This window comes from Rana temporaria, chromosome 1 (genome assembly GCF_905171775.1).
Source record: "Rana temporaria chromosome 1, aRanTem1.1, whole genome shotgun sequence".
Lineage (NCBI taxonomy): Eukaryota > Metazoa > Chordata > Amphibia > Anura > Ranidae > Rana > Rana temporaria.
The window spans coordinates 77,544,169-77,556,225 of NC_053489.1; the positions used below are offsets into that span (position 1 = coordinate 77,544,169).

Genomic DNA, 12,057 nt, shown 5'->3' on the forward strand with positions numbered 1-12,057 from the left:
CTCCTACCGGATCGCTGACAGAGATAGCACTTACACCAGCCAGCCAGAAGGCCAGACTAGAACTCGGCAAAAAGACCAAGACCAAGCGCAGCACCCATCCCCACCAGGAGCACCCTTCCAGATGGCTCAGACTCAACCATGGGCCGGCCCCCAGTATTCTGTCGGGCAGCACAGCGTAGTCCCTGCTGAAACCATCCTTCCAGTTGCATTGATGTCATTGGATTGCATCCACCCTCCCCATGTAGGAGGTGCTTCAGCGCTCCGCTGACAACTGATAAGGACAGATACCACACCCAGTCCTAGCCAAAAGGCCGAGAAGCGGCAGGGAAGACAACCACGATCAGCACGACCTAGAGTGTGCAATAGCCGTGCCTCGCCCTGGGAGAACCACCTTCATGATCATGGTGTCTCCCCTGCCAGGTAAGTATTTTTTATATAAATAGGCTTGGAATAGGAAGTCCTTTTAAAGTAACACTAAGGGGCAGATCCACAAAGAAGTTACGACAGCGTATCTATTGATACGCCGCGTAACTTCTAGTTTGCTCCGGCGTATCTTTGTTTTGTATCCACAAAACAAGATACGCCTGAAGCTGGGCTAGATCTGACTGGCGTACGTCTTAGTACGCTGTCGGATCTAAGGTGCATATTTACGCTGGCCGCTAGGTGGCGCTTCCGTCGAATTCCGTGTCGAGTATGCAAATTAGCTAGATACGCAAATCCACAAACGTACGTCCAGCCGGTGCATTTTTTTACGTCGTTTCCGTAAGGCTTTTTTCTGCGTAAAGTTACCCCTGCTATATGAGGCGTACTGAATGTTAAGTATGGACGTCGGTTCCGCGCCAAATTTTGATAATTTTACGTCGTTTGCGTAAGTCGTTCGCGAATAGGACTTTGCGTAGAATGACGTTCACGTCGTAAGCATTGGCTTGTTGCGGGTTAATTTCGAGCATGCGCACTGGGATACCCCCACGGACGGCGCATGCGCCATTCAGAAAAAATTACTTTTGTAAGTCTTTAGCTGACAATCTAGGATTTCTTCTTCACCTCATTGAGCAGTCTGCGCTGTGCTCTTGAAAGTCATCTTTACAGGACGGCCACTCCTAGGGAGAGTAGCAGCAGTGCTGAACTTTCTCCATTTATAGACAATTTGGCTTACTATGGACTGATGAACAGTAAGGCTTTTGGAGATACTTTTATAAACCACTTCCAGCTATATGAAAGTCAACAATTCTTAATCGTAGGTCTTCTGAGAGCTCTTTTGTGCAAGGCATCATTCACATCAGGCAATGCTTCTTGTGAAAAGCAAACCCAGAACTTTTGTTTGTTTTTATAGGGCAGGGCAGCTGTAACCAACACCTTCAATCTCATCTCATTGATTGTACTCCAGTTGGCTGACACCTCACTCCAGTTACATAGTTAGTCACATAGTCAGGTTGAAAAAAGACACAAGTCCATCAAGTTCAACCATAAGAAATAAAGTAATAATAATATCATACAATCACATATACCTAATTCTATACCCACAGTTGATCCAGCTCTTGGAGATGTCATTAGTCTAGGGGTTCACATACTTTTTCCACCTGCACTGTGAATATTTTCACGGTGTGTTCAATAAAAACATGGTACCATTTAATTATTTGTGTGTTATTAGTTTAAGCAGACTGTGATTGTCTATTGTTGTGACTTAGATGAAGATCAGATCACATTTTATGACCAATTTGCGCAGAAATCCATATCATTCCAAAAGGGTTCACATACTTTTTGTGGCAACTGTATACCTTCAATTTGGAGTGATTATGTTGTGTTTCATGTTGTGACTCCAGGAGAGGAAGTAAAGGAAATATTCCTCAAAAAGAAACAGAGCAAAGAAACCTGGCTGGGTTTTTTATCCATTTCTCGCTCCAGGATAACTAAAAGCTGTAGATGCACTTTAATGACTGATTTTACTTGTGGGCTACAGATGCTCTTGAATAGTTGAACGATTTACAATTTACCATACACACCGGAGACATGATTATGTCACAATATTTTATTTTAAATGAAATAAATGTCTTTAATTCTTCAATGCATAAAACAAAAGATTCTCATCAACGCTGCATGCAACATTGAAAAAGATTAGAGAAACCGATCATATACAGTAGTGCTGAAATACCACAGTATTTATATGGCTGTGTCACTGGCTGGCCTATTATATCCATGTAGAACAATCCTTGGGATTGGAATGCTGCCTTTATTTTTCTGTATTAATCAGTTCTTTGATGATATCCAAAATCTTGTCATCTGTAGAAGCAGAACAAATATTTATTACATACATACATAGACTACTTTACTAACACGTCATTAATATGAGATCCATTGTACTACGTGTTAACCAAATGAAGCAGTAAAACAATAGATTCAATTATGCACTAGCTTTAACCACTTAAGACCCGGACCAAAATGCAGCTAAAGGACCCGACCAGGTTTTGCGATTCGGCACTGCATCGCTTTAACAGACAATTGCGCGGTCGTGCGACGTGGCTCCCAAACAAAATTGGCGTCTTTTTTTCCCCACAAATAGAGCTTTCTTTTGGTGGTATTTGATCACCTCTGCGTTTTTAATTTTTTGCGCTATAAACAAAAATATAGCGACAATTTTGAAAAAAATGCTATATTTTTTACTTTTTACTATAATAAATATCCTCCCACAGTTTAGGCCGATACGTATTCTTCTACCTATTATTGGTGAAAAAAAAAAAAAATCGCAATAAGCGTTTATCGGTTGGTTCGCGCAAAATTTATAGCGTTTACAAAATAGGGAATAGTTTTATTGCATTTTTATTAATTTTTTGTTTTTTTACTACTAATGGCGGCGATCAGCGATTTTTTTTTGTGACTGCGACATTATGGCGGACACTTCGGACAATTTTGACACATTTTTGGGACCATTGTCATTTTCACAGCAAAAAATGGATTAAAAATGCATTGTTTACTGTGAAAATGACAATTGCAGTTTGGGAGTTAACCACAAGGGGGCGCTGAAGGGGTTATGTATGACCTAATATGTGTTTCTAACTGTAGGGGGTGTGGCTGTAGGTGCAACGTCATCGATTGTGTATCCCTATAAAAGGCATCACACGACAGATGACGCCGCCACAGTGAAGAACGGGGAAGCCGTGTTTACACACAGCTCTCCCCGTTCTTCAGCTCCGGGGACCGATCGCGGGACTCCAGTGGCGATCGGGTCCGCGGGTCCCGGAGCTTCGGACCGGGTCACGGGCCCGTGACCCACGGCTGGGTACTAGCACAGGGCGTACCTGTACGTGCATGTGCCCAGCCGTGGCATTCTGCCGACGTAAATGTGCAGGAGGCGGTCCTTAAGTGGTTAAGGATGTCCAGTTTATTCTATTATTTCGTACACCATTTTTTGGGGTTTGTTGTGTTGGTTTTAGAGTTTAAACACTTTAACACTTATTGATGTTTAAAATGTTTGCTATGTATTTTCATATTCTAGCGCTGCTGTTCACTTTCAGTATTTAAGCTATTAGGTTCATCAGATTTCATTTACAAGTAGCTTTTTTTTTTTTTTTCACTGTTTCATTTCTTAAGGCTTTTTTTGCCTAATTTTTCTTTGGTGCAGTTGTGAATGAGTGTTTTTTGTTTGTTCAAACCACTTGTTTATGTAAGATTAGTGATTTTTTGCTGGTTTGAGAGAGGAAACATCATGATCAGTGAGGTGTTTTTCTGCCTAACTCCTCCAACCTCTCCAACAATCCTTTTCCTCTCTCTGATCGCCACCTTAGTAGTTTTACTCTCTTCCTGTCAAACACCTAACAGTCACCCATAGAAACCTTCACCACTTTAACTCTTCTCCTTTCTGCTACTGACCACCTCTATGACAAAATATCATTCCTGTCATGTGCCAACTGAGCCACTTATGTCTACAACAGCCCACTGTCATCCTCCCTGGACACAATTTCCCCAACACTACACAAAGAATCAGGCCCAACCACAACAACCTGGGTAAACAGACGGCACTAGAAGTGTAAAAAAGTGTAGCCGCGCTCTTGAGTGTATGTGGTGTTAGACTAAATCTCATAAAGACTAATCAATATAAATCTGCCCTCCAAAACTACAATTTCTGCCTCCAGGTTGCCAAGCAGACCTATTTTTTCACTCTTATGAATACCACCTCATCCAGTCCCCATCAACTCTTCTCTACCTTCAACTCTCTACTTCATCCTCCACCCACTAACTCACTTCCTAGGAGATCGCTTAACACAAATATAAGATTGTTACCATTCATAATCAGATCTCCACTGTACAGACATCTCTTACACTTAATACTCCATGTCCACAGGTATACTCAATACTTCCCTCATTCAAAATCATTGCTATAGACAAGGTTCCTACAAAATAATTCTAAGGCCCACCTAACCACCTGGCCCCTAATAACACTCAAAAACTAGTCACCATCTCTGCCTCTATCCTACACATCTTTAAATTTCTCCTCCTGGCATCTTCCCCAACTCTTTAAAACATGCACTAGTCACCCCCATACTTAAAAAGTCGTAATGGATTCCAGCAATCTTAACAATCTATGACCCATCTGTTTGCTCCCTTTTACCCCAAGCTCCTTGAACACCTGGGCCCAGATTCTCGTAGGAGATACGACGGCGTATCTCCAGATACGCCGTCGTATCTCCGAGTCTGAGCCGTCGTATCTTGGCGCCTGATTCAAAGAATCAGATACGCCAAAATCTCACTAAGATACGACCAGCGTAAGTCTCTTACGCCGTCGTATCTTAACTGCATATTTACGCTGGCCGCTAGGGGCGTGTACGCTGATTTACGCCTAGAAATATGTAAATCAGCTAGATACGCCAATTCAGAAACGTACGCCCATCCGTCGCATTACAGATACGCCGTTTACATTAGGCTTTTCCCGGCGTAAAGTTACCCCTGCTATATGAGGCGTACCAATGTTAAGTATGGACGTCGGAACAGCATCTAATTTTTCATGTTTTACGTTGTTTGCGTAAGTCGTTCGCGAATAGGGCTGTGCATCATTTACGTTCACGTCGAAAGCATTGGCTTCTTGCGGGTTAATTTGGAGCATGCGCACTGGGATACTTTCACGGACAGCGCATGCGCCGTTCGTAAAAAGCGTCATTTACGCGGGGTCACATTAAATTTACATAACACACGCCCACATCTTCCACATTTGAATTAGGCGGGCTTACGCCGGCCTATTTATGCTACGCCGCCGCAACTTTGGTTTGAGAATACTGCACTTGCCTGTCAAAGTTGAAAATCTGGTGACTAAACCATTTACCCTTGCAGTACCCCCCCCTCCCCCCACAAGGTTAACTGCTTGTTTTGCTTGTGGGGTAATGGATACATTGCTTCCCTTATTCCTCGCTCCTGCAGGCTTCCACCTCTTTGTGTGACCAGTCCTCCAAAGATTCTTGCCTTCGCTGCCTGACTGGTCATTGCTCTCTGACATTATCCTCTCCATGCAGGTAGTCCTGCATTGTATGGGGAGGCGCAAAGGGACCACTCACATTCCAGAGTGTTGGATAGCTTGGAAAGCACGGTCTACCAGGCGAGTAAGGAATAAGGTAATTATATCACCCCATACATCATACCTTAGGCAAAAAGGATCAGTTAAGCCTTGAAGTGGGGACCCACTGCAAGGGTAAATGTTTTTCATCCCTGGAGTTCAGCTTTAAAGAGACCACCACTTTGCTTTATTGTGCTTAGTCAACAACATGCAGAAAATCTGATATAGCCACTATATACCATTAAACACTTTATCTTACTGGATGTGGTGTCTCTCTGTTAATTATTAAAATTAAATTTGATATACTAGAGCATCCCTCAAAAAATCCACTCGCCTGCTCGCATTTTGCGAGTGGATTTTGAGGGCTGACGAGGAAGGGCTGCCTGGGAGCCGGGGGTGGGGGGGGGGGGGGGGGGGGTGAGCACCGGCGGCAGCCTGTGTGTAATGGGAGTGCTTCTCCCAGTGACCACGGAGGGGGAAGAGAGAGAGAGCCGTCCGGATGTTTAGAGCACAGTGTGTTCCCTGCCGCTTGCAGTCAGATCCAGCCCCGCCCCCTGGTCCCAGGACTTTGATAGACAGATCACCCGTCCAATCCTGGTGACGGGTGATCTGTCAATCAAAGTTCCCAGGCCAAGGGGCGGGGCTGAATATGACGTTGAGCAGCGGGAACACGACAATTAAAATGGAAACTGTTCTCACTGTGTTCCCGCCGCTGCGCTCTGATCACCTGGGCGGCTCACCTGTTCCTCTCCTCCCCTGCACAGGTAGGCTGCATAGTGGACACAGGCTGCATTTGGTAAACACAGGCTGACTGGTGGACACGGGCTGCACTTGGTAAACACGGGCTGCATGTGGTGGACACGGGCTGCATGTGGTGGACACGGGCTGCATGTGGTGGACACGGGCTGCATGTGGTGGACACGGGCTGCATGTGGTGGACACAAGGCTGCATTGGTGGGCATAGGCAGCCTGCTTTGGTGGGCATAGGCAGCCTGCTTTGGTGGGCATGGGCAGCCTGCATTGGTGGGCACGGATACAGTTGTTGTTAATATTTATTTTTATAACTTAATTCTGCATAAAACATTTAAGTGTAATTTCATGCGATAATTTATGAAGGCGTGTTTAGGGGCGAAATTAGGGGCGGGGTGGGCTTGGTGGGACAACTGGTGGCAAGTAACCCTTGAGGGCCTGGCTAGTAGCTCAGGACTTGAAATTTTGAGCCCTGTACTAGAGAACCCCTTAATGTTTGTATTTGACCTGCACTAAAAGAATGATAGAATGATAGCTAGACCACTGCCGTTATGGTTAGCATCTCAGTATTTCTTTAAGCTTCCTTTCTAGATATGACTGCGTTGGTAGTAGCTAGGAAAAGATCACCTACCTTCAAGAGACATTTTGGGGTTCTGCAGCTTTTTCTTCAAAACAGATTCGATTAAACCCCGCAATTCCTTAAAAATTACTGCAATCTTTACAGGAGCCTGGAGAAAGAATACAGAACAAGTCTAAGTAGAAGAATGCAGATTAACGTGTATCTATAGGCACTTCTACTCCTGGAGAAGAAAGCCCACAATCACCAGACAGACACCTCTCTTGAGTATACCATGAGCTTCACCATACATATGAACTCCTATGTGTACAATAATGGTTGCCATACCAGTAATAAGTGGTTGAAGTGGGTTGGGCCAGAAAGTCAATGAAAAGTGGGTGTAAAAGATGACACGGCAGTATTATTATTGCCATTTATCCACTCTTTACACCTTGGCATTTTCCAAATCTGTACCTGGAAATGAATCCAATCATCTACGGTCAGAAGACGTTCCCGATGTTGTACAGCGATATCACCACCAAACAAGAGGATCGGGAAGGGAGACACCAGTGTTGTTTCTCTGAGGAAGATCTTGGAGTATTTAATCTGCAGAAGGGACAGTGATGTTAGTATAATTTCTATTATAATATATGGTTGTCCTGCATTTCCTACTTACATATGAATATAGTGGTGATAGTGCTCCAAGAATCTCTCACACATACCCAGATGATAGAGAGACAAAAAACAAGCGGATTGATCCGGTACATTAACAAAAATATATGCTAAAAGACAAACTGAGGCCTGCTGATATTCATTATAAAAAGCATTGATCTGTAAAAACACCATGTCAGGAATCCTGTATTTTAAGATACACTAATGAAACCTACTTTGTGATTTTATTATGGATGATTACAAATCCCACAGCTCATAATACCGTGATGTAAAAAAATCGTATTTAAAAGGAATTGTAAAGTCTCAGGGTATTTCACCTTAATGCTCCCCTTTTGTTACCTGAACCCAGGTGTTTTATTCCACAACGCCGTTCCTTGGTGCCAAAAAGGTTGGGGACCGCTGCTTTAAGTGCAGGGCTTTGTGCAGGGCATCACTAAGGCACCCTTCATTTACATTATACTGGTAGAGAGAGCGGCACTAACGTCAAATGTCAGCATCACTCTATTCATCAGTGTGGCCCCCCCAGCCTGGAGAAGAGGCGAGGATGAAGAGGACCCTGCAATGTCATATAACCAAGCTAAAGACTTTGGAAAAAGTATGTATTAAAACAAAAAACAAAATATAAAACCAGTGGAGGGTGGGCACAAGGGGGGAGGGAAATCGATTTGGGAGGTAGGGAATTAAGAGATTTCACTTTACCATTCATCTATAGACTCAATGCTGGTGATAAAGCATACCTGCTTGTACAATTAGGTCCATATATATTTGGACACAGGCACAGTTTTCGTTTTTTTATTTAGGCATTTACCAAAACATATTCATGCTATAGTTATATAATCGATATAATCGAAAGTGCACACTCTCAGGTTTAATTTGAGGGTATGTACATCCAAATCAGAGGAAGGGTTTAGGAATTACAGCTCTTAACAATAGCCATCCCTTCTTTTTCAAAACACCAAAAGTGCGGTAATTGAACAATTGGATCAAAAGTTGTTTCATGGCCAGGTGTAGGCTACTCCTTTGTTATTTCTTCATCAATTAAGCAGGTAAAAGGTCTGGAGTTGATTCCAAGTGTGGTATTTGCATTTGGAATCTATTGAACTTCATGCATTCAAATGAGTTGTCCATGCAAGTCTGCATTTTTTTTTTAAATCTATCAGAGAGATAGCAGCAACATTAGGAGTCGCCAAATCATTAGTTTGGTACATTCTGAGGAAAGAAGAACGCACTGGTGCGTTCAGTAGCATAAAAAGGCCTGGACGTCTATGGAAGACAACAGTGGTGGATGATCGCAGGATCCTCTCTATAGTAAAGAAAAACCCATTCACAACATCCAGACATGTGAAGGACACTCTCCAGGGGGTGGGTGTATCATTGTCAAAGTCTACAATCTAGAGAAGACTTTACGCGACTTTACTGCTGATCCGTCCTCTTCTCGCCTCGTCTGCATCCCATCCCTCTTTACTGTAAGCAGCGGGCCGGCTCTTCTCGTTCCTCCTCTCCTCCCCCCTGACATCTTCAGCCCGTCCCTTCTTACTGCACGGAGCGAGCCGATGACAGGTGACCTCGGCTCTTCTCTCTCCTTCTTTCCTCCCGCCTGACGTCTTCAGCCCATTCCTCCTCAGTGTGTGGAGCGCGCTGACATCAGCGGGATCTCTTCTCTCTCACTCTCTTCTCCCGGATGACGAAAGAAGAGCAGGTGAATACCGGTACATCAGGGAGCTGTATACCCTAGGTTAAAAGGTATTTTCTATGGTAGTGCACCTTATACAGTGCCAAGATGTTTTTTTCAAAATACCATAATGACTCCTGACCTGACAGTTGGGGGGGGGGGGGGTTGACAGGGGGACACAGAATCTTTGTAAAATTTGTACATTCTGTAAATAAATAAGCCCTACCCCGAAAGTAAGCCCTAGTGTGTTTTTTGTGGACAAAATTAATATAAGACCCGGTCTAACTTTCGGGGAAACATGGTATATGTACTTTTTAGTAGGGCTGTGCAAATTAACTTTTAATTAATCGATTAATCTTTAATTTTTTTGATCGATCAAAATCTTTTTGATCAATTAAAATTATTTTGATTGGTACTCACCTCTCCGCCGGCTTCTGGGCCTTCAGGAAGTTCCGTCGGAGATCCAGTAACGTCACGGACACCGGCGGGGCTTGCCGTGTCCATCTGAAGGGCTCCTTTGCTGTGCCTTCATATCTGCATGCCGGCGGGACCTCACTATCTGCCACACGCAAGGGCTGTTACACTTCCCTCTATCACTTCCCTCTATCAACCTGGGATTCTACAGCCATCCACTGGGAGTTGTGATAGTTCCCTTCATGGGACATCTACATGCCGACGGACTGATGTTAACCTCTCCTCATCTGGATTCAGCAGTGGTATCGTTGTACTCATTTTTTTACCAGTATCATACTTAGCTACATGTTTTTATGATGCTTTTGGTACCATTTGGTATTACTTGCACCATTTTTACAGTTTATGTAGCTACATGGATTTTATCTCCAGTGCAATATTTATTTGGTTACCTACTTGAAGACTATAAAAGTTTTAATGCTATTCCTATCGAGCGCTGCCTTTGCGTGTTTTTTGTATCCTGCTATCCATTTTTCCAGTGGTTGGAAGCTGCACTGGGAATCAACCTGCAAGGAGATCAGCTAAAAGTAGTTGGATCTGTATGTGCGTTATAATTATTCTAAATTAGTCGATTAATCGATTAAAAAAAAAAACTATTAATCGAACAGAAAAATTTTGATCAGTAACAGCCCTACTTTTTAGTGATTTCAATGTACGAATTGCATTAATATTCATTTATTACTGTTGGCACCGAGCACTTTATTTTATTTTGCACAGTCAATGTGTTATACTTACTGTTTGAATATTTGTACAATTTTCTAATCTATACACACACAGTGTTATATTATTATACAGAATTTAGATAGCACCAGCAGTTTGCGCAGGATTAGAGCTGCACTTAAAATTCCCATCTAAAAAAGGCAGACCAGTTCTGGGAAAGCATTCATTAGACGGATGAAACTAAAATTAATCTGTACCAGAATGACGGGAAGAAAAAAGTGTGGAGAAGGCTTGGAACAGCTCATGATCCAAAGCACACAACGTCATCTGTAAAACATGGTGGAGGTAGAGTGATTGCATGGGCATGCATGGCTTCCTGTGGCACTGGGTCATTGGTGTTTATTGATGATGTGACAAAGGACAGAAGCAGCGGATGAATTCAGTATTTAGAGATATACTATCAGCCCAGATTCAGCCAAATGCAGCAAAGTTGATTTGACAGCGGTTCACTGTACAGATGGACAATGATCCAAAACACTGCAAAAGCAACCCAGGAGCTTTTAAAGGAAAATAAGTGGAATATTCTGCAATGGCCAAGTCAATCACCTGTTCTCAACCCAATTGAGCATGTATTTCACTTTATGAAGGCAGAAAGACCCACAAACAAATAACAACTGATGACAGCTGCAGATAGAGCCTGGCAAAGCATCAGAGAGGAGGAACCCCAGTCTTTGGTAATGTCCATGGGTTCCAGACTCAGGCAGTCATTGCCAGTAAAGGATTCTAAAAACAAAATATTAACTATAAACATTTTATTTATGATTTATTAATTTGTCCAATTACATCTGAGCCCCTGAAAATGGACTGTGTATAAAAATGGTTCCTAAAATGTGTACTTTATATTTATGTTCAACCCCTTGAATTAAAGATGAAAGTCTGCACTTCAAAGTTATTTGGATTGTTTCGTTTTCATTTTATTCTGGTGGCATACAGAGCCAAAAGTATGAAAATTGTGCTGGTGTTCAAATATATATATTGACCTAACAGTATATAAGAACTTACCTCCTATAACAGGGATAAGCAATTAGCGGACCTCCAGATGTTGCCAAACTACAAGTCCCATGAGGCATAGCGAGACTCTGACAGCATCAAGCATGACACCCAGAGGCAGAGGCATGATGGGACTTGTAGTTTGGCAACAGCTGGAGGTCCGCTAATTGCTTATCCCCGTCCTATAAGATACACCATTTACAAGAAAATAAAAGATCATATCCCATTGGGTGCTATGTGCAACATTGTAGTTTCTGTCCATTTTTTTTTCTTTTGATTTGCAACATACTCCTTTACAACTGTCATGATGAAGATATGATGATCATCAGTATACATTAAAAATCAAGCATTGTTGTTGGACTGTTTCAGACTCCTGACATCACAAACCCTTTCTTGAAAACTCCCACGACCTGTAATTCTCACTACTAATGCCGCGTACACACCATCACTTTATGTGATGAAAAAAAACAACGTTTTTAAAAACGTCACTTTAAATGACCGTGTGTGGGGGAAAACATTGTTTTATGTCTTGTGAAAAACGACAAAAAAAAATTGAAGCATGCTTCAATTTTATGTGTCGTTTTTCAAAACCTCGTCTTTTACTTCACAGAAATTGACCGTGTGTAGCAAAAAACGTTGTTTAAAATGACGTTTTTACACCCGCGCATGCCCAGAAGCTAGTTA

General features: G+C 42.7%; 1 protein-coding gene and 1 non-coding gene across 2 annotated transcripts in view; both read right to left on the bottom strand.

The window, feature by feature from the left end:
* Nucleotides 1-269: 269 nt before the first annotated feature.
* LOC120925651 lies at nucleotides 270-428 on the bottom strand. The gene has a single exon (XR_005746871.1). It is a non-coding gene; the product is annotated as a U1 spliceosomal RNA (small nuclear RNA).
* A 1,581-nt stretch (nucleotides 429-2,009) lies between these two features.
* Nucleotides 2,010-12,057, bottom strand: part of DHX29 (DExH-box helicase 29) — an 84,128-nt gene continuing 74,080 nt past the window's right edge. The window contains exons 26-28 of the mRNA XM_040339444.1: nucleotides 7,323-7,454; nucleotides 6,924-7,020; nucleotides 2,010-2,280 (exon numbers count right to left, since the gene is read on the bottom strand). Coding sequence (XP_040195378.1) covers nucleotides 2,231-2,280; nucleotides 6,924-7,020; nucleotides 7,323-7,454 — 279 coding nt within the window. The 3' untranslated portion in view covers nucleotides 2,010-2,230. The remainder of the gene's footprint in view (nucleotides 2,281-6,923; nucleotides 7,021-7,322; nucleotides 7,455-12,057) is intronic.